At 38.0% G+C, this 23947-nt stretch overlaps 1 protein-coding gene across 2 annotated transcripts in view; it reads right to left on the bottom strand.

Annotated features, from left to right (window-relative positions):
• PHF20L1 (PHD finger protein 20 like 1) overlaps positions 1-23947 on the bottom strand; it is a 73298-nt gene that overhangs the window by 9860 nt on the left and 39491 nt on the right. For both annotated transcript variants that reach the window (XM_065895216.1, XM_065895217.1), the window contains 3 exons: positions 19407-19463; positions 18048-18155; positions 3543-3707 (listed from right to left, as the gene is read on the bottom strand). In XM_065895216.1, the coding sequence (XP_065751288.1) occupies positions 3543-3707; positions 18048-18155; positions 19407-19463 (330 nt within the window). The remainder of the gene's footprint in view (positions 1-3542; positions 3708-18047; positions 18156-19406; positions 19464-23947) is intronic.

The following is a 23947-nucleotide window of genomic DNA, read 5'->3' as shown; positions in this document are numbered from 1 at the left end:
TAGGCAACTATGATTGTTTTACATCTTAATGTTAACACCATTACAAGTAACTCAGAAAGTATCCCTTAGTCCAGGTGCTTACAGAGGTTAGGGCTAAGGTTGATATTAACAATTAAAATTTGCAGTTTTCAAATGCTTTCACAAACATTATCCCTTCTGATCCTCACAACAACAATGGCTTGTAAAAAGAACAGCGTCCATTATTTGCACCATACAGCTACACAGCACTTCAGAGAGGTGAAGGAGCTAGCCTAGGGTCCTAACAGCAGTACTGTGATTCTTAACAGTAACAGTATCATCAACTACCACTGCACTTAATATACACCAGGTACCACCCGAAGCACTTTAAATATGACATACCAGCTAGCGGTAAATGCACACCAGGACCGCCTGACTCTACCACCTGTGCTCTCAATGATTTCAGCATTTCTTAAACTGGGATTATGAGTTCCCTAAGGAATTTTAAAATGGTTTAAATTTCATTTTGATAAAAATCTTTAAAAAAATAAATAAGTATACCCTAGAAGTTAGGTTATATCGATGACCACTATATACAACTCTATTTAAATCCTAGGCTTTAGGTTGTACTTATAACAGCGTTGAGTCAAAGATTATCATTTAGCTCAGGCTATTGAGGAAAAAAAATATCAAGGCAAATATAAGGAAATGTTTAATCATGACAAAGGGAAAGAAATGATGACAGGGCACTACAGGTTTGCCGGAGTATGGGTGGAGAAATGTTAGGGAAACTGAGTCATCACATGGCACGTGACACAAGACCTCACCACTGCTCACAGGCTCCTGGGATGGAGGCTGCTCCTCAGAACAGAGAGCAGAGCTGGCTCCTCCCTACCTCACCACCCTAACCTGCAGTCACGTTCTCAACCATTCCTTCACCTGCTGCTTTCATCTCCCCTTTCTAGAATGTCAAGAGTCCATGAGAGCAAGCAAGAGTCCATTGCATTGTTGAATGCTCTGTAGTCAGTGCTTAGGATGAAGCCTGATACATATGATAGCCACTCCAGAATGTTTCTGGAAGAGGGAAGGAGGGAGTCGTTATATAGAGAAAAATTTTTCAGACTTAATCAGACCAGGGGGAAGTTGCCTGAATTCAAACTAAATAATTCATGCAATTTATATTTTAAATATTTCACATGACTTAGTGCTTTCCTTATCAGCTTCTAATCGTGCTTATTTTTTCCCCAACTCAATGTTTTTGAATGTTTTGTTTCTGATTTATAAAAAGTTAATGTTTTCTAGAAAAACAAATGTTTTCTTCTCTTCAGGATTGTAGGACATCTTGGAGAGAGTAAGGTCAGTAGAAATGAGACAATGGTACAGAAATACAAAAAAACATTCAAGGAACCAGAAGTAAATCAATTAGATATTATAAAATCTTTCTAATATTAACAATATGGGTAGTTTTGAGAACCTGAAGAGTAAATTTCATTTATTCATAATCTTGCTAACTTAAACCCAAAATTTGTATTTTCTCTTGGGCTTTCTTGAATACAAGTTCATGTTTCAAAATGGCAGACTAGAACATGGATGAACAGTTTCAAACACTGCTGCAGCACGTATGTGGTATTCAATGAATGGCAATCATAACAGGGTTAGCAATGAATTTAATTTAAAAACTACTATCATTGAAAGGAATTAGTGTATATCTCACATAGGCTTGTATGGCCAACACAGCCAGGCTTTACGGTGCCAGAAGGCAAATTTAAAATACTGGCCAGAAAATCCAGTTCGACTAACTCGCAAGCATCAAAGCAGTGTTTGGCTGAATTCTGGAGGCTAAGTAAACGGGCCACTGGGTTGAAAGTTAAATAAGAAAAGCAAGTACAAGTTCTTTCTCACACTGAAATGGCCACCTGGACAACAGCTCCAACCGAGTGGCCACAGAACACTGTTCTCTTATGACTGCTGCCCCTTGAACTGACATTGCTGTTTCCCCAGACAGTATTCTCAAAGTGTGGTTTCCACATTAGCATCACCTGGGAACTTGTCCGAAATCAGAAATACCATGGGTAAGACCCAGAGCTGTGTGTTAAGAAGCTCTCCAGGTGGCTCTTACGCACAGTAACATTTGAGAACCTCTCCAGTTTTCTTCTCAGAGCTCAATGCTCGAACACATGAAGGGCAGGGGAAAGACAGAGGGACTGAGGGTACACATTCATGACACTCTTCCCAGCCCTCTCTCAAGTGTTCTAGTTCCAGCAACACCGGTCATCCAGATATTATCTCCCACTCTCCATCACTCTGTATGAAAAGGCAATTTTGAGACCTTGATGGCTCACAGTATGGGTGTTATGTGATTTTCAACCCTGGCTACTGGGGCTGTCTTGCCAGGACCCACCCTCCGAGAAATCCCAGATTTGTACTCCGCTGAAGGACCTGATATCATGTATTTTAGCATCACACCAGTGAATCTAATGTACACCTGAGGTTAAGAACCACTGGCCCAAAAGGGAAATGGGGACTTGTATTTGTTAGAAAAGGGGATAGAACTTTTTCTTAATCCCCCCAATTTTTTTTTTTAGATTTGAGATTTAAAAATCTCAAAAGTGCTATGTGCTTATTTTAGGGGAAAGGGAAGAATATGCTTTTCTCCACAGTGAGCTAGAGGGGAGTTAGGCCTGGAAGAGAATAGGCAGTAACAGTGCCAGAGAAAACACATGACCTGCCATCTGCCATGTAGGGCACTTAAGGAAAAGACAGGGCACTCCCCATAAATATCCCTGGGATTTTACATAGGACGAACCCCCATCCCTTACTCTTCACTCCTTGACTCTGGTTCCTACTGTGCTAGAGCTCTGGTCTCAAGCCATCAATATCTGCAGTTGGGAGAGTTCCTCTTCCCATTGCTTAGAACACTGGCAGGTAAGAGTCCTCAACACCTTCCACTGTCAGGACTGGACTTACAGGAAAACCTGAGAGATTCCAACTGCAGGGCTCGTGTCACCACCTAACATGGCCTTCTGTCTACGTGCTTAATACCTGAATGTGTTCAAATCACTGATCTGACCACATTTCCAGACTTTTGGTTACAGACATATCTGTGATCAGGAAGTCAAAGTGCATTTTTAAGACTACGATAAATATCTGGCAGAAAAAGCATTACCTTAGGAGTTAAGACAGACCTTGGTATGAGTTTTAATTCTAACGCTAACTAGCCCCATAAGTTACTTAACCCATAAGCCTCTGCTTGTTTATGTAGTGTGGGTAACAATATCTACTTTATAAGCTGGTAGTGAAGAATATGAAAATACATGTAAAAACACCTGCAGAAGACCAGTACACAGTAGACACTAATTGTTTCCTTACTACCTGTCCTACAGTTAAGTATAAATGCCAATTTTACTTTATATAAATTAAAAAGTAGCTCAAATTTCTAATACTGAGATTTTCATATTAGTTCATGGAATAACTTTTTAAATTGTGTGCCCTGCTCAGATAGGCCTCATTAAAGTATGTTTTATTTTCGGTTCCACATTTAAGAATCTTAAGACTTGTTTTAAGCATTACATGGTTACACATACTTTCACCACTAAGATCAACTGACAAAATTGCCCTTGGGTACTGATATGTTGTATTTTTCTCCGTAAACATGCTTCGTAGAGCCAGAGAACTCCCAGAAGATCGAGTTAGTGGAGAAGAGCACCTTTCCAAAAATTCTAGGGAACTGTCTTCATAGTCTGAATAGTCTGCAACATAAGATACATAGAGAAATATTAATAAAGTGTCAAGTAATCAAGAAGAGTCACTATAAAAATAATGAGGAAGTCATGTTTTATGATACATAAATAATCATGCCACCACTTTCTCTTCTCATCCATGAACAGCTAGATCATTATGCATCTGATGAACTAGGTTTGGCAAGGACACCCGGGAAATACACCCCAGGCAGTATATACATAGCAGGGAGCACCATGTTCTAACTGGTACCCATAAACTCTTAAGTAGTCCAGAAGTGAAAAAGCATTATAGCTACATTTTCTCTTCATTATAATCACAGCTATGTCTGCAGTAAGATGTGCAAGATGGAAATTAACCTTTTTTTTTTAAAGAGGTTCTCATGATGTCTAGCATGTCAATTATTATAGTGATAATTCGATCAATAAATTCTTCAGCAGAAAACCTCTGAACTAAATTAAATGGTCCTGAAAGAAATTAGTTCTGTCTTCCTCAGCTTAGAATGAGTCATGAAGATGGATAAGCAGAGTGGGGTGGGGAAGCAAAGACAGGAGAGGGTATGAGTCTAGGCACATGGGGAGGCCACAAAGCAGAATACCTGGCACATCCGACAAACTACAAGACCGTGGTTGGAGCACACTGAGTGAGGGAGATGAGCAACGAGGCTGGAGTGACACCAGCCAGATCAGGTTAAAGTTTTTTTTTTTGTTTTTAAGTTTTATCCTGAAAGCAACAGAAAGTCAAAGTTTGTAAGGGGAAGCAAGATGTGACACACATCCAGTTCCATTTTTCATCTGTGGAATGGAGGAAGGAGTCCAGGGAGCACATGTAGGCGCTGGGGACACAGTTCAGAGGCAGCGGCCTGGGTTGGGAGGCAGCTGGGGTGACATTTGAGAGGCAGTGACCTGTGGACTGGAGATGGAAGGCTGAGATGCTACCTTCCAGGGCGATTTCCAGGTTTCTGCTTGAACAACTAGGTGTTGAAACTGGCATTCTGAGATGGAGCTGAAGTATAAATGGGAGATGGAGAAATCAGAGGAGAAATGCAGATTCAGAGGAGGGCTTTTTAAAGATGGGAGATCCTACATACTGTCCATATAAATCTAAAAATCCGGGGGTGGGGAGGCAGGCAGTGAGAAATGCCAGGATTTTAAGAAGAGAAAGATAGACAGTCTCTTCACTGTAGTAGAGTCAAAGGAGAAGACTGATATATTCAGGTAAGTATGTGGATGTGGCGGATAAGAGGTGTGCAAGTGCTCATCCGATGGCTTCTATTTCCTCAACTGAGTATGAGGCAAAGGATGTAAACTGATGCAGATTAGGGAATAAATAAGAGGTAGAAAAAGCTGAAGAAAGGTAGAGAGTGGAAAAGCAAGCTTACAAGAGAAGCGCAGTCCAATGCTGGTGTGTATTGAGTATCATCCATCACAAGCTGGTAGTGTGGGAAGCAGAATAATGGTCCCCTGAAACGTCCACAGCCTAATCCCCAGACTTGTGAATAGGCTGGGTTACATGGCAAAGGGGAATTAAGGTTGCTGATGGAATCAGGCTGGAAGTCAGCTGACCTTAAAATAAGAGATTACCCTGACTTATCTGGGTTGGCCTAATATCAACACAAGGGTCCCTAAAAGTAAAAGAGGGGGCAAAAGAGTCAGTGTCAGAGTGATGTAAAGTAAGAAAAGACTCGAGCCACCACTGCTGGCTTTGAAGATGTGAGCGGGACAAGGGCCAGGACACTTGGCAGCCTCTGGAGTCTGGAAAGACAAGAAAACGGATTCTCCCCTAGAGCCTCCTGAAAGGAGTGCAGTCCTGACACCCTGATTTTAGCCCAGTGAGACCCATTTTGGACTTCTGACCTTCAGAACCTTAAGATAATCAATGTGTATTTTTAAGTCACTGTTATGTAGTTGTGACAGCAGCAATGGGAAACGAATATAGTGGTCATCGTAAATATCACAGCAGAGCTCACATTTACCAAGAGCTCTCTATGTACCAAACTGGACTCTAAGTGCTTTATGTGTACTAACTCGTAATCCTCACAACCATCCAATAAGGGAGCTACAACTGCTAGTGCTGTTTTACAAATGAAAAAACAGAGGCAGAAAAGGTTAAGCTGCCCAAGAATACACAGCTTATCAATGGCAAATCCAACATTTGAGCCCAGACAGCCTGACTACAGAAGCCTTACTCTTCAACAAAAAGCATCACTAGTGGATTTCAACATTTAACGTGTACACACACTGGAAGGCTTGTTCAAACCACTTCCTGGGCCTCACACCTGCATCATTCAGCAATGGGGCCACTCCCAGATGATGCTGGTGCTGTCAGCCTACAGAGCCTTCTCTCATAGCCTCCCAGAAACTGCAGGGCTGCCAGCACCGTGTTACTCAAGCACAGGCGTGGAAATGTGAAGGGCACTGATTAAACGCTAGCCAGGCACTGGGTTAAGTATCGATACTTCACGATTACCTTAAGGCATCCTAACAATAAATCTACATAGCAGAAACTATCATTACCCTTTTACAAGTGAGGAAACTGAGGTTTATAGCATTTAAATAACTTGCCAAAGGTCACCCAAGCTCTAAGTGTTGCAAGCAGGATTTGAACCCACACACTCAGCTCTCAAAAGCTGCCCTTTTATCCATGACATGCTCTAATGCCCTCTCAGCAAAAGTGAAAGCAGAAGTACTGGCTGAGTATAAAAATATCAATTTGGTGTTAAAAATAGAACACGGCTGACATTTAATCTCTTTACATTATATTAGCAACTGAACAAAATTTCTTAGCATTCTACACCCCTCCTGTATTCCCCACTCCCATGCCCTCAGGCTATTATGAATAAAAGTCTACTGCTGTTTCAGGGTTAGAGCAATGTAATCTTCTACATAAAGCTTCTCTAAATAGAATTTATTTTGTACTGCTTTTACCACACACAAAATACATCATACCTTTCCTCCTAGATATTTATGCATGCTTTTTACCACTCTTAACATATACGCTTGCTTACAAGTGCCTGGAAGGGAATCTTGGTTTTTACTACACGATACTTTGGATTCTCTTTGCATTTCTCATTCTAGTTCTTTTAAACCTCTGTATGCCTTCAGTTTTCTCATATTTACGGATACATGAAAGACAAAGAGATGGTGAGATTTGCTCAAAATAACAAAGCTAAAGACTGGCAAAGATGTCACTCTTAAATAGAATCCAACACGGCAATTTCTCACACACACAGATTGAACACAATGTTAGTTTTATATTATGTAAACTAATTCTGGTAATTGAAACATGTCAACCCACTCTTGAATGGGATAATTATAAAGAACTACTTAACTCAATTACTACTTTCCATAACTTCATTTAAACAGATAACTACTGACTTAGTATGCCAACAAACACAAGGAGGGAAGGATACACAGCCTAATAAACAATCTTTAAGACACAGGACGTAAGATTAACAACACAGCATGATGGTTGAAGTTAAAATTAAGACTCAGAAGCCAGACTACCGGGGTTTCAATCTGCTTTTCTCCACTTACTAGCCATGTGAGCTTGGACAACTCTCTTCATCTCTCTGTTTTAGTTAACTGTTTATAAAATGGGGATAACAGGCCTCACCGTAAAAGGTTAATGCAGGGATTAAATGACCTAGTATATGTAAAATGCTTAGTGTTTGGTATATAATAAGCACCAGCAGGATATGCAAAATCACACTGATGAAAAGAAAGACTATTTTAAACTCCTTAATGGCAGTAATTGCAGACTAAAATACATATTCTATTAGGAACCTCACGTAGTAATAATGTGAATTCTTTAAAATTAAGATGTCTTTGAAATTTCAAAGTTACTTAAACCCCCCTATTTCCAGTTTAAAGAACACTCTTCTGATTGAATCATCTGGGGAAAAGTGTCACTTCCAAGATAAATGTAAATAGCCCAGAAAAAATTCTCCTCAAATGTAATAACTAATTGCAAAGACGTTGGTAATTACTCGACCCAACTCCTGCCGTGTATGAAGAGCAATGCTTCTTTACATCTTTAGTATTTACCAGGACTCTACTTTCAAAGTTAAGATTTTCACTTATAGATCTGATTTTAAAACATTTTTTAAAGGTTTATTTTTTTAATGGCTCTTTATAAATAGGGTTACCATAGGTAATGGTGGGTTACAATTCTGAGGTGCAAATTTTCTCTGCACTTTTTTCTCTAAGACTTATTAATCCTAATCCCTCTCCTTTCTTTCAAGTTACCACTTCCTGCATTCTCATAACTACCCCTCACTTTGCTACCAGGTATGGCCCACTTCTTACTTTGTTCTTTGTCAGCCCCTCCCTGTTATCTTTTCCCCACTTTCACAGGTGTTTTGGTACACAGGATTCTGCATCTGCTGCTGTAGTATTGGAAGAGACCTGTTTGCCAATGCAACCTAAGGTGACTTAAAAAGCTTGGCCCTTCCTCTACTCACGCCTCGGTGTCTCTGTTGGAATACCCGAGGCAGCCAAATCCCCTCAGCCTCTGCTCAGCTGGGAGTACATCTGGCAGTCTGGTCTGCAGTGTGAAGCTTGTCATTTCGGCATTCCAATACATAATCACGGGAGGGCAGTCACTAAACAAGGGAATCTGTGGTTCATGGTTTCCGTTTACAGAGCTCCAGAGCCTCCTAACGTTAGGTTCTCTCTAGTATGGATTCTGTGAAGGGGTGGGGTGGAGGAGAAAGGCTGAGGACCAGTGCAGACACAGAAGTGTCCAGAGATGTTCAAGACAATCTCTGGGAAGTGGTTTCAAGTTTTTCAATCCCATTTTGATCCCATATCTTTAAATTTACTTTGGTAGCTTTAGAGTTAGAAAATGTAGAAATTTCATATCCTGTGGAAAGATTAGATGTTATTTTTGGCCTATAGAGTTAAAATCTGAAGAATTTACCAAAAGTGACTACCAACTCCGAAATTACCTCGTTGGCTTTACAGTTTTTAAAACTGTTTTTTTTTTTAAGTGTTTGATGAATACAGGGAAGAAATGGGTATGACATAAAGCACATAAATACTACAAAAGACTTAGGTACTCATCATGAAATTTAAGAGGATATCATTGTCAGTTTTGAAGCTTCCTTTGTGCCACTTTCCAATTTGAACTAATAAATTTCCTTCGTCCACCTCAGAGGTAATCACTATCCTAAATTTCTATTCATCATTCTCTTGCTTTCCTTCATGTTTTTGCTACATACATTTGAATCTCTAAAAAATATACTGTTTAGTTTTACAAATTTTTGATCTTTACATAAATGAAATCATATTACTGTACATGTTTTCTTCAGTGACTTGATTTTTATTTATTTATTCTTCTTAGTTATCCATTTTATACATATTAGTGTATACATGTCAATCCCAATCTCCCAATTAATCCCACCACCACCACCACCCTGCTGCTTTCCCCCTTGGTGTCCATATGTTTGTCCTCTACATCTGTGTCTCAATTTCTGCCCTGCAAACTGGTTCATCTGTACCATTTTTCTAGGTTCCAAATATATGCGTTAATATACGATATTTGTTTTTCTCTTTCTGACTTACTTCACTCTGTATGACAGTCTCTAGATCCATCCACGTCTCTACAAATGACCCAATTTCATTTCTTTTTATGGCTGAGTAACACTCCATTGTGTATATGTACTACATCTTCCTTATCCATTTGTCTGTGGATGGGCATTTCGGTTGCTTCCACGACCTGGCTATTGTAAACAGTGCTGCAATGAACATTGGGGTGCGTGTGTCTTTTTGAATTATGGTCTATTTATGTCTTCTGCCCATTTTGGGATTGGGCTGTTTGTTTTTCTGATATTGAGCTGCATGAGCAACTTGTGCATTTTGGAGATTAATCCTTTGTCAGTTGCTTCATTTACAAATGTTTTCTCCCATTCTGAGGATTGTCTTTTCATCTTGTTTATAGTGTGCTTTGCTTTGCAAAAGCTTTTAAGTTTCATTAGGTCCCATTTGTTTACTTTTGATTTTATTTCCATTACTCTAGGAGGTGGATCAAAAAAGATCTTACTATGATTTATGTCAAAGAGTTTTCTTCCTATGTTTTCCTCTAAGAGTTTTATAGTGTCCAGTCTTACATTTAGGTCTCTAATCCATTTTGAGTTTACTTTTGTGTATGGTGTTAGGGAGTGTTCTAATTTCATTCTTTTACATGTAGCTGTCCAGTCTTCCCAGCACCACTTACTGAAGAGACTGTCTTTTCTCCATTGTATATTCTTGCCTCCTCTACCAAAGATAAGGTGACCAAATGTGTGTGGGTTTATATCTGGGCTTTCTATCCTGTTCCATTGATCTATATTTCTGTTTTTGTGCCAGTACTAAATTAACTTGATTACTGTAGCTTTGTAGTATAGTCTGAAGTCAGGGAGTCTGATTCCTCCAGTTCCGTTTTTTCCCTCAAGACTGCTTTGGCTATTCAGGATCTTCTATGTCTCCATACAAATTTTAAGACGTTTTTGTTCTGGTTCTGTAAAACATGCCATTGGTAATTTGATAGGAATTGCATTGAATCTGTAGATTGCTTTGAGCAGTATAGTCATTTTTACAATATTGATTCTTCCAATCCAAGAACATGGTATATCTCTCCATCTGTTGGTATCATCTTTAATTTCGTTCTTCAGTGTCTTATAGTTTTCTGCATACAGATCTTTGTCTCCATAGGTAGCTTTATTCGTAGGTATTTTATTCTTTTTGTTGCAATGGTAAATGGGAGTGTTTCCTTAATTTCTCTTTCAGATTTTTCATCATTAGTGTATAGGAATGCAAGAGATTTCTGTGCATTAATTTTGTATCTGCAAATTTACCAAATTCATTGATTACCTCTAGTAGTTTTCTGGTGGCATCTTTAGGATTCTCTATGTATAGTATCATGTCATCTGCAAACAGTGACAGTTTTACTTCTTCTTTTCCAGTTTGTATTGCTTTTCTTTCTTTTTCTTCTCTGATTGCCATGGCTAGAACTTCCAAAACTATGTAGAATAACAGTGGTGAGACTGGACATCCTTGTCTTGTTCCTGATCTTAGAGGAAATGCTTTCTGTTTTCCACCACTGAGAATGATGTTTGCTGTGGGTCTGTCATATACGGCCTTTATTATGTTGAGGTAGGTTCCCTCTATGCCCACTTTCTGGAGAGGTTTTATCATAAAAGGGTGTTGAATTCTGTCAAAAGCTTTTTCTCCATCTATTGAGATGATCATATGGTTTTTAATTCTTCAATACATTAATATGGTGTATCACATTGATTGATTTCCATATATTGAAGAATCCTTGCATCACTGGGATAAATCCCACTTGATCATGGTGTATGATCCTTTTAATGTGTTGTTGGATTCTGTTTGCTAGTATTTTGTTGAGGATTTTTGCATCTGTATTCATCAATGATACTGGTAATTTTTTTTTTGTAGTATCTTTGTCTGGTTTTGGTATCAGGGTTATGGTGGCCTCACAGAATGAGTTTGGGAGTGTTCCTTCCTCTGCATTTTTTGGGAACAGTTTGAGAAGGATGGGTGTTAGCTCTTCTCTAAATGTTTGACAGAATTCACCTGTGAAGCCATCTGGTCCTGGACTTTTGTTTGTTGGAAGATTTTAAATCACAGTTTCAATTTCATTACTTGCGACTGGTCTGTTCATATTTTCTATTTCTTCCTGGTTCACTCTTGGAAGGTTATAACTTTCTAAGAATTTGTCCATTTCTTCCAGGTTGTCCATTTTATTGGCATAGAGTTGCTTGTAGTAGTCTCTTAGGATGCTTTGTATTCCTGCGGTGTCTGTTGTAACTTCTCCTTTTTCATTCTGATTTTATTGATTTGAGTCTTCTCCCTCTTTCTTGATGAGTCTGGCTAATGGTTTATCAATGCTGTTTATCTTCTCGAAGAACCAGCTTTTAATTTTATTGATCTTTGCTACTGTTTTCTTTGTTTCTATTTCATTAATTTCTGCTCTGATCTTTATGATTTCTTCCCTTCTGCTAACTTTGGGTTTTGTTTGCTCTTCTTTCTCTAGTTCCTTTAGGTGTAAGGTTAGATTGTTTATTTGAAATTTTTCTTGTTTCTTGAGGTAGGCTTGTAATGCTATAAACTTCCCTCTTAGAACGGCTTTTGCTGCATCCCATAGGTTTTGGATCGTTGTGTTTTCATTGTCATTTGTCTCTAGATATTTTTTGATTTCCTCTTTGATTCCTTCAGTGATCTCTTGGTTATTTACTAATGTATTGTTTAGCTTCCATGTTTGTGGTTTTTACAGTTTTTTTCCCTGTAATTGACTTCTAATCTCATAGTGCTGTGGTCAGAAAAGATGCTTGATGTAATTTCAACTTTCTTAAATTTACTAAAACTTGATTTGTGACCCAAGATGTGATCTACCCTGGAGAATGTTCCGTGTGCACTCGAGAAGAAAGTGTAATCTGCTGTTTTTGGATGGAATGTCCTATAAATATCAATTAAATCTATCTAGTACATTGTGTCATTTAAAGCTTGTGTTTCCTTGTTAATTTTCTGCTTGGATGATCTGTCCATTGGTGTAAGTGAGGTGTTAAAGTCCCCCACTATTATTATGTTACTGTCAAATTCCTCTTTTATAGCTGTTAGCAGTTGCCTTATGTATTGAGGTGCTCCTATGTTGGTAGTGCTGAATTCTCTTAGATTTTGCTTGTCTGTAAAGTTTTTGATTTCTCCATCGAATCTGAATGAGATTCTTGCCAGGTAGAGTAATCTTGGTTGTAGGTTCTTCCCTTTCATCACTTTAAATATGTCATGCCACTCACTCCCTTCTGGCTTGTAGAGTTTCTGCTGAGAAATCAGCTGTTAACCTTATGGGAGTTCCCTTGTATGTTATTTGTTGTTTTTCTCTTGCTGCTTTCAATAATTGTTCTTTGTCTTTAATTTTTGCCAATTTGATTACTATGTGTCTCGGTGTGTTTCTCCTTGGGTTTATTCTGTATGGGACTCTCTGCACTTCCTGGACTTGGGTGGGTATTTCCTTTCCCATGTTTGGGAAGTTTTCAACTATAATCTCTTCAAATATTTTCTCTGGTCCTTTCTCTCTCTCTTCTCCTTCTGGGACCCCTATAATGTGAATGTTGTTGTGTTTAATGTTGTCCCAGAGTCTCTTAGGCTGTCTTCATTTCTTTTCATTCTTTTTTCTTTATTCTGTTCTGCAGCAGTGAATTTCACCATTCTGTCTTCCAGGTCGTTTATCCATTCTTCTGCCTCAGTTATTCTGCTATTGACTCCTTCTAGTGAATTTTTCATTTCAGTTATTGTACTGTTCATCTCGGTTTGTTTGTTCTTTAATTCTTCTAAGTCTTTGTTAAACATTTCTTGCATCTTCTCGCTCTTTGCCTCTATTCTTTTTCCAAGGTCCTGGATCATCTCTGTTATCATTATTCTGAATTCTTTTTCTGAAAGGTTGCCTATCTCCACTTCATGTAGTTGTTTTGTCTTGTTCCTTCATCTGGTACATAGCTCTCTGCCTTTTCATCTTGTCTATCTTTCTGTGAATGTGGTTTTTGTTCCACAGGATGCAGGCTTGTAGTTCTTCTTCCTTCTGCTGTCTTCCCTCTGGTGGATGAGGCTAAGAGGCTTGTGCAAGTTTCCTGATGGGAGGGACTGGTGGTGGGTAGAGCTGGCTGTTGCTCTGGTGGGCAGAGTTCAGTAAAACTTTAATCTGCTTGTCTACTGATGGGTGGGGCTGGGTTCCCTCCCTGTTGGTTGTTTGGCCTGAGGTGACCCAACACTGGAACCTACCCAGGCTCTTTGATGGAGCTAATGCCAGACTCTGGGATGAGTCACGCCAAGGAGTACTTCCCAGAACTTCTGCTGCCAGTGTCCTTGTCCTCACGGTGAGACACGGTCACCCCCCACCCCGCCTCTGCAGGAGACCCTCCAACACCAGCAGGTAAGTCTGGTTCAGTTACCTATGGGGTCACTGCTCCTTCCTCTAGGTCCTGATGCACACACTACTTTGTGTGTGCCCTCCAAGAGTGGAGTCTCTGTTTCCCCCAGTCCTGTTGAAGTCCTGCAATCAAATCCCACTAGCTTTCAAAGTCTGATTCTCTAGGAATTCCTCCTCCCGTTGCCAGACCCCCAGGTCGGGAAGCCTGATGTGGGGCTCAGAACCTTCACTCGGGTGGGTGGACTTCTGTGGTATAAGTGTTCTCCAGTTTGTGAGTCACCTACCCAGCAGTTATGGGATTTGATTTTATTGTGATTGTGCCCCTCCTACCGTCTCATTGTGGCTTCTCGTTTGTCTTTGGATGTGGGGCATCTTTTCTGGTGAGTTCCAGTGTCTTCCTGTCAATGACTGTTCAGCAGTTAGTTGTGACTCTGGTGCTCTCGCAAGAGGGAGTGAGAGCACAACCTTCTACTCTGCCATCTTGAACCAATTCAGTGACTTGATTTTTAGCTTAACCATTTTGTTGATGAGATTCCAGTGGGTATAATCCATTTATTTACATAGTGATACGGAGTCCACCGAATGGACAGGTGGACACCTGGGCCAATGCCAGTGCTGCTGTGAACATTCTTATATATGTCTCCTGATGTACCTACTGTGTGAGTTTTGCTAGGAATGTGAGGTCATGTGGTAAGCACATCGTCAACTCTACTCTCATCAGAAAAGCATCACTGCTTTTCCATAGCAGTCGTACAGCTGTCTCCATCTCCTCAGCAACATCTGACATCATCCACCTTGTAATTTCTGCCCATGTGGCAGATAGGAAATAGATTTCACCAGGTTCTGAAAACTGCATTATGCAGCTGCTCATAAGAGTGAGCACTGTATTATATAATCATTTTATCATTTTCACGTTTCCACTTCTGTGAAATACCTGTTGAAACCTTTTGTCCATTTTCATACTAGGTTTTCTTTTCCTTTTTGATCTGTAAGGGTTTGAAATATATTTTGAATACTAATGCTTTGTCAGGTATTTGCATTGCCAGTATCTTCTTATGGTTTGTGATGCGTTTTCACTCTCTTTATAATGCTTGTGATGAACCAAAGTTCGTTTCAGTCTAGTCACATTTTCAACCTTTTTGTTTCGGGTTAGCATTTTTTGTTTAGAAATCTCTGCCCAAATATAATAAAGATGTTTTCCTATACTTTCAAAGTTCTGTAATATTGTCTTTCACATACTAAGTCTCTAATCAACCTGGAATTGATTTTTGTGTACGGTGTAAGGTGGAGTCCATTTTCATTCTTCTTCACCATATGGATTATAAATTGTTCTAATACCAATTACTGAAAAGTTCATCCCTTACCTGTTATACTAAGATGTCAGCTTTGAATAAACCAAGTTCTGAAATACGTATGGATCTGCTTTGGATTATCCTGTTCTTAATAAGTCTATTTTTTCAAAATACCTCACTGCTGTAATAACTATAACTGAACAGTAATTCTTCTCCTTATTCTTCTTCAAGAGTGACTGTATTATTTTTGGCTCTTTACTCTTCCATATTAAGTTTTAGAATCAGTAATGAACCTATAGATTTATTTGAAGTGACATCAATAGCGAATCTACAACCCCATGAACATGAATTATTTCCCATTTGTTTAGGCCTTCTTCACATTTCTAAATAAAGTTTTATAATCTGCTATTCACAGTTTTTTTTTTAAACATAAGTACACATGGATGTATCAAATGGTTTTTCTACATTTATCAAAACTGTAATGTTACTGTGGTGAATTTCATTAATTGATTTTCTAATGTCAAACCAACTCTGCATTCCAAACCTATGCAGTCATACTTTTAAATATACTGCTAGATTTAATTCCATAACATTTATTTATGTGTTTCTCATCTTTGTCCATAAATAAGAACAGCCCGTGACTGTCCTTTCCCATACTGTTCTCTTCTGATTTTGAGAGCAAAGTTATTTAAATCATCTAAAGTGAATTTGGAGTTGTATTAGTTTCCTAGGGCTGCCCCAACAAATTACCACAAATTTGGTGGACTGAAACAATAGAAATTTATTCTCCCTCAGTTCTGGGGGCCAGAAGTCCAAAATTAGGTCTCAGCAGGGCCATCTCCCTCTGAATTCTCTAGGGGCAAATTCTTCCTTGCCTCTTGCAGCTGTTGGTGGCTCAAGCTCCTTGGCTTGGAACTGCATCACTCCAAACACTTCCTCTGTGTTTGCACAGACTTCTCCCCGTGTCTCAAATCCCCCTCTCCTTTCTCTTATAAGACACTGGTCATTGGCTTTAGGGTCCACTCCAAAACCCAGATGACCTCAATCTTAATCATATCAGCAAAGATCCTATTCCTGAATGCAGTCATATTCACAGGTATGGGGGTCAGGAGTTGGACACCTACTTGCGGGGGACATGATTCATCCCACTACAGGAGTGCGCCCTCTTTTTCTAAATTCTAAAATGATTTATGTAAGTTTGGAATAATCTGCTTCTTTAATGTTTGGTAGAACTTGACAGCAAAACTTGTTGGACCAGGATATCTTTCTTTGTGAAAAGATTTTAAAATGCTGATTAAATTTCTTTCAAGGTTTGAAGACTATTCAGGTTTCTACCTTCCTGAATAAGTTTGGTTTCTGGCAATTGCCCACACCTTCAAATAACCTCTCAAGTTCACTGGCATAAAGTTGTTTACATTATCTTATTTTTATGTCTGGAGCATCTGTAGTTATGTTCTCTTTATTCTTAATATAGTTTATTTGTACATTTTGTCTTTTCTTTCTTAACAGCCTTCCCAGAGGTTTGTTGATCTTACTCGTTTTTTACAAAAAAATTAATTTTGGCATTGTTCATTTCTTCCTAGCATTTCTTTTTAACTTACTAATTTCTGCTCATATGTTCATTAATCATATTCACTTCTACTTTTTTTGGACTTATTCTTTTCTAACTTCTTAAGCTCAAGACTTAGCTGACTTTCAGCCTTCTTTTCTACTATAAGCATGTACACCAATAGATATTCTTCTTCTAAGTGCCATATTAACTACATTCTCAAATTTTGACACATATATAACATTTTCATCACCTGTCAGGTTCTTAACATCTTACTTTCCCTTTGGTACTGTGCTTTCATCCATAAATTATATAAATATATTTTGCTTGATTTCTAAACATATGGGGCTTTTTTGTCTTTTCAATACTGATTTTAGTTAACTATAATATCTTTAAAATGTGTTGACGTTTGCTTGAAGCTGCATCCCATGGTCAATTTTAATAAACGTTTGTGTCTGTTTGATAAAACTGTCTACTCTGCAGCTGCTGAGTTCAGTGTCCTGGACAGGTCTATTAGATCAACTGTGCAGCTGCCATCTTTCTTAGTATCCTTACAGATACTTTTGAGTTTTGTTAATTTATTAATTACTAAGAAAGATATGAGGATGTTACTCAGTGATGAAATTTAGAAATTGTATGTCTAGAAAGATATAAAGTGAACTGAACCTTTATCATTATATGGTAATCTCCTATCTCCAGGAATGATTTTTGCTTTAATGACTATCTAAAAGGACATCCTTTAGAGACAGGCTATTGATAGAAAAATAACTTGGTTTTTTCCAGGATTTTCTAAAAATATTTTCCCTCATTTTTGAAAGCTAATTCAAGGGACTGTAAGATTCTAGATTGAGAATAATTCCTTCAGTACACAGAAGGGTACTTGGTCAGGGTATCCAGTCCACCAAAATGCTGGCAATGAAAGACTCTATCAGTTGCAGTGATTAATTTACAAACCACTTAACTTACAGACTGTAGTAAAACAGAGCTGCGTATTTTCAAAATTAGCAAGACAAGGGAAAGCTACTACAGGAACTTCTCAGCTGTCAAGAACATGGGAATATTGTCCTACCACAATTTTGGTAGAAAAGGACAGTTGAAAGCATCTTAGAATTTTTAAAACTGGGAATCAAGGGGCTTCCCTGGTGGCGCAGTGGTAGAGAGTCCACCTGCCGATGCAGGGGACACGGGTTCGTGCCCCAGTCTGGGAAGATCCCACATGCCACGGAGCGGCTAGGCCTGTGAGCCATGGCCGCTGAGCCTGTGCGTCCGGAGCCTGTGCTCCACAACGGGAGAGGCCACAACAGTGAGAGGCCTGCGTACCGCAAAAAAAAAAAAAAAAAAAATGGGAATCACCATTTTAGCATACAGTCAGCCCTCTGTATCCACAAGTTCTGCGACTGGGGATTTAACCAACTGCGGATCAATTTTCAATTTCCAAGGATATGGAACCACAGTTATGAAGGGCTGAATATACCATGCCATTTGATATAAGAAACTTGAGCATCAGTGGATTTTGGTATCCACTGGGGGTCCTGGAACCAATCCCCCTCCCCACCAACCGGATACTGAGGGAGGACTGGACTTACCATGCTGCTTAGATTTCTTTTTCTTTTTCTTCTTCTTCTTCTGCTTTGGTTTGTAGTGATCTTTGTCCCTCTTCTCTTTTCTTTCTTTATCCTTTTCTCTTCTCTTACCTAAATGACCAAAGTGAGTAAGTTAGTAATCATGACTGATCCTGAGTTGTTCCTCTGTGGTTAACCTAAAAGCAGCATTTATGTTTTAATCAGCTATTCCAGTCACCTGCCCAGAGTGGATGGATTCAATTAAACTGTTCCTGTCATGAGTCTGGAACTCCTGATTAGCTTATTGGGCTATAAGAGGGGATCTTCATTAGCAGTGTTGAGAAATCCCAACTCCTGACACCTTAAAGTTAACACAGACAGTAGTTAAAATCTTTAAATGAGTAATATAACTCAGTTTCCTGATGTGGCAAGAAATAAACTCCATAACTTAAGAAAGACCTGACTGAGGAGACTCAGCATTTCCACACAAAATTTAATGAGAAAATATACTAGAAGCTTAAAAAATAAAAAAATTAAAACTTGAATTTTTTTTCCTTTGGAAAAACAAAAAAACTAGATCATTTCCACAAATAATTCCTTCAGTCTTTCAATACTTTCCCAGTGTATACAAGAATGAAAATTAAAAGCACAAAGAAAAAAAACTTATTTCATTAAACTAAATTTTGTCCCCAAATTTTAAAATATTCCTTTTTCCCAATCATATGCACTTTAAAGAAAATGAACAGATGTTAAAACAGCTTCCTAGAGTATTTTATTTAAAATTAATTCATCACATATATTCAACTATTGTTCCAACTCAGAAAGGTTTAGCCCATAACTTATCAACCATATTAAACCAACTTTCAGTAACTCAAGCTCCAGGTAGCTAATCTGTATAATACTTAAGACTATTATCCATTATTCCAAAACTTTTAGTCATTATAGCACAGAAAAGATAGCAGAAAAACTTTCAGTCATTATAGCACAGAAGACAGAAAAGACAGCAGAAAACTTAGTAACTTTTTATAAAGTTAAAAAAAAAAAAGCTGAAAAAAAAGGCTATTTTAATTTACCATCCATTCTCTAAGTTTCAACAATATTAAATGGTAGCTTATTTTTAAACAGTCATAGTTTTAAAGATGTTCAAAAACATCAAGTTCTCAGAGAAAGCCTTAGACTCCCTTGACAAAAAATACCCATACTACTGCAAGATATGTATTTAAGAAATCACATATTTGGAGCCGAATAACACTAATAAACACTAAAACAGATGATCACTTACACCTAAAGGAGCACTAACGGTAAAAAGTAAGGGACAGACTATGTCCTCCCACTGCCAAGCCATCTATAGCCTTTTGCTTAAAGATTACTTTCTGTTCATACCAAATGTAGTTGAGCTTTTTTCTTCCAATTTCACTTTTTTTTCTGTTTTCGATATTCCTGCAGGTTTAGGGGAAAAATATGTAAGTTTAGTCAGAAAGGATTAAAAGTATGGGACAATGTTTTAAATTACAATTGCTCACAAAACTCTACCTAAGACTCTTTTCTCCTAAAGGTCTACATTATTTTATTGCCTGAACTAGTAACAAAGAAGTGGGATTTCTTACTTCAAAGGAATAATAAATTAAGAATGATTTTTGTTCCCTCAGACTACTCAGATTAGATTCCTAGTTCCACCATTTATTAGCTCACAGCCTCCAGTAAATCATTTAATCTCTCAGTGCTTCAGTTTCCGCATCTGTTAAATAGGACTAAGAGCATCATCTACCTCCTGTTGTTATCAGTATAAGGTGAGTCAAAATGTGTATTGATAAAATGCTTAGTGTCTGATAACTACTAAGTGTTTTTTCTCACTTTCTCCTTTATGGTGGGGTAATAATTTGAGACTACATCAGTTCTAAAAATAGCATAAATATGGGTCTGAACATAAAAAATGTTAGGATAAATGCACTAGGCAATCAGTTAAGATCAACTCTGGCATCACAGCCTTTGGCAGTCCATGTTGAAATGCACTCCAGTGGTAGGTCCACGTAACATTTCTGCTCCTGTGACAATTATGACAAAATGCTATTCCAGTCATCCAAATGAAAGATTAAATTTCACATTAAATTATACTGGTTTTCAACAATCTGCATAAAATTTTTAAACTAATATTTAACCTCTGTTGCCTAGAACAAACTTGTACCTTTGAACTCCATCATGAATGTGTTATTAGGTAACGATAAAAGCCAAAACAGAATTATTCTATAAATTATTTTGGTCTTTATCCAAATGTAAGATATAAAGGCTTATTATCACATACAAAATATTCAACCTTAGTGGCACACTTAGGTCTTATTACCTAATAGTCCAAAATACATTTTTAAACCAATAGTGTACCTCATGAACTGTGCTGCTGACACAGACACACTTAACCAAGCTTCTCAACTCATATTCAACCACTAATGCTAATATCTTATGTGTGTACAGGGTTAATCTAAGAAAAACACTCTAGTGCATTTAAAATACACTTTCAGTTTATTAAATTATGCTTTAATATCACCAGTTATGAGTTCTTTGATTTTTAAATCACTGCAGTACAGTATCAAAAAAGCTAGCACTTTATTCATCTTACTGCAAATAATTTACATAATTTAAATAAAACACAATAAAAATGTAAAAATACCACTCAACTTGAATTAAATGCTAATAAGGCTCTAATAATTAAGTTTCAAATTAAGTAAAAATATTGATAATCTCCATGACAAAAAGATTTCTTATGACAAAAAAATGAAATGGACATCAGAGCAAAGAGAAATACAATTAAACTTCCTTATTATCAAAACTGTTGAACAAATGCCTCACTTACATTTACTAATTACTGTTTACTAACAATTAATGCCATGAAAATTCCACAAATTTGATGCAATTTTCTTGAAAATGACAAGGCATTTACAACGGAAACAGTAAGAGATTTGCTTTCTAAATCCTCTGTGATAGTAGAGCTATACCAGAAGCAGCCCTTGATCATGATTATTGCCTTGTAGGTCCCTCCCTAATCCCCAGGAGCACTGAATCTCCAGAGTGAAAGGTGGAGCAAGGCCAGAATCCCCTGGGGTGACTCAAATGGAAGGAATTGCCTTACAGGGCTGCCTTTCCTGACTAGAATGTGCGGGATCCCTCAGGTACTTGGAAGACAAGTAAAATGGTCCTGAACCTCAGCTCCGGAACACAGGTCAGCACAGCAGAACAGATTCAGTAACTAGCAGAGTGCTTTCAGGAGGACCAGTTCTAGATTGTTTTCACATGTTCTGGTGGGTCCCAAACCTTTATATTTCTTAACTGATAAAATTTTGCAAGTAAAATTGGGGAACTGAGAAAGGCTTGTCAACATTTTACACAATTAAGGATATTAAAATAAATATTCCTATATGCAATAATGGCAGGACTTTTAAAAACACCCATGCCCAAATAGAAAAAAAAAAGATCTATTCAAGAATTCTACAAAAGAATCAATTTCATTTTATGAGACGTTCTCTACATTGTCCTTATTTCACCATGCACTAGAATTTGGGAACCAAAGTACGTGGATATTAGTTTACAGGATACTGGTTTTTACACTAAATTTTATCAACAGAACATTTTCGTCAAACAAAATGTTATGTAATATTCCAATACATAATACAACCCCCCCCCCCCGCCGCCAAATGAAAAACACAATAAAAAAACGAATGGAGCGCTTTAGATTAAAGCAAGAGTGACAGATCTCTGAGCCATGCCTGCTTTCACATCCTGCAAGGCGCAGTAATGTGGAGAGGTTTTGGCAGTGTGCTAAATATCTGATTCTCCTGGCAAAAAAGGAGGCTATCCCTGAGACTCTCCATGGAAACCCCAGGCTCTGTACAAGCCATGAACATCTGCTGTGGGGTGGAGGGAGATTACGGAGTCTCTGGCTGTAGTTCTGTTTTGTACAATTCTGGAAAAAAACTGAAAAACACTTTAAAACAAAAAGGCTTTTTAGAAAGTAAATGTGAAATTGGTGTCCCCACAAGTCAGAATGTGACTGTTATTGTCTCACCCGTCCATACACTGAGCTTCCATATTTTAACTCCTTGAAGGGGTCAGAGTAATACAGTATTTGTTATATCAGTACATATATCCAGTAGATAAATAAGAAAACCAGTTAACATCCCAGTTAGTAACAGAACTAACACTCTATCCTTACCTAAAACTGGTTGGCTCTGTTAGAGAAAGTATTCTGATAATAAAATAAAAACAAAGGCATCGATTTTTACAAGGGCACCAATGACTGTTTTTGGTAGTGAGGGCGGCAGGGCAGTAGTATTCTTAACCTTGATTAGTCATATTCTATGCATGCTTCCCAGTGGAAGAATGCAGAGGATTAGGGCAAGTTCATTATCTATACTGGAAAAACAAGTGTTAACCTATTAAGAACACATGTATATAATAATTGGATAATTTGCATAATCTCATTAATTCTTTACCATGACTGTGATATGAGCATGCACATATCACTCACACGAAAAAGTAAAACTCTAAGTCTGTTAAACTATTTCACAGTTAATGACTAACATCCTCATCATTCTTAATACCCCCAAAATTCCAATTTGATAACAATACCCCCAGAAAATGTCTCTGATACAAGTTCTGGTAAATAATGCTTTCTACAGAAGTTTTAAAATTCAACAGTAACAAAATTTACTTTTATAATTAACATGAAACAAACCAAGCAAACAAATTAAAAAATTAAAAAGAAAGAAGAAACAAAAACAAAACTCCTGGTACTTTGACTGCAGATGAAAGACAACTTGGGAAGCAGACAGAAGGCCAACAAATACTACGAAACAGTTTCGAGAGGGTAGCTAACAAAAGTGTTGAGAGAAAAGCACTCAGACCACTGAGAATTTCAGTGCAAGTCAGACAGGTTCACAAGGTTTTAATCAAAAGATGTCCAACTAGAACATGACCTGAATTCCATTACTTCCCTCAAAAAACAAAAAATGAAAAGGGGTAATAGAAATAAATCAGAATCCCCCCAAACCCCACATTCAAATGCTGTGACTGTGTTCAACCCTCTAACAAATGGACTTCCAGTAATCAACATTTAAATCCATGCATTTCCTTGATTTAAGCAATTAAAGTTGCCAGTCATCACCATACTTAAGATGATCCTCACTTTTCAACAAACTTACAAATACATCACATTATAAATCCAAACTCCTCTCTACCTTTCACTTTTCCAGAAAACTATCTTACAACTTTGACTTTCTCAAATAGTTTTCGAATACTTAAAAAGGAAAAAAATATCATGCCTTCCCTCTACCTCAGTACGTTTTTTAACCATTATGAGAAACAAGAACCACACCCCAATGATAATTAGCTACATCTCCACAAATATACTAGACATTCTGGGGGAAAAACGAAAAACCACTAGGCTAGTACTCTGATTAGACACAAAATCACTGGAATTAAAGATTTCCATGTACAATCACTACTTTGACATTTTAGGATACATCATTCAACTAACATAACTTAGTTATTATACAACTATTTACATTCGTCTATCTTTCAGTCTTGTTACTATTGCTATGTAAAAGAAAATACAAACGTTTTCAAATGCACATCTAAAAATAAATTCCCCGGGCTTCCCTGGTGGTGCAGTGGTTAAGGATCTGCCTGCCAATGCTGGGTACACAGGTTCAAGCCCTGGTCTGGGAAGATCCCACATGCCGCAGAGCAACTAAGCCCGTGTGCCACAACTACCGAGCCTGCACTCTAGAGCCCATGAGCCACAACTACTGAGCCAACGTGCCTAGTGCCCGTGCTCCTCAACAAAAGAAGCCACCGCGATGAGAAGCCCGCACGCAGCAAGGAAGACCCGAAGCAGCCAAAAATATATAAATTAAATACATAAATTAAAAATA

Source organism: Phocoena phocoena, chromosome 17, assembly GCF_963924675.1.
Source record: "Phocoena phocoena chromosome 17, mPhoPho1.1, whole genome shotgun sequence".
Lineage (NCBI taxonomy): Eukaryota > Metazoa > Chordata > Mammalia > Artiodactyla > Phocoenidae > Phocoena > Phocoena phocoena.
This window is presented reverse-complemented; position numbering and strand designations above follow the sequence as displayed.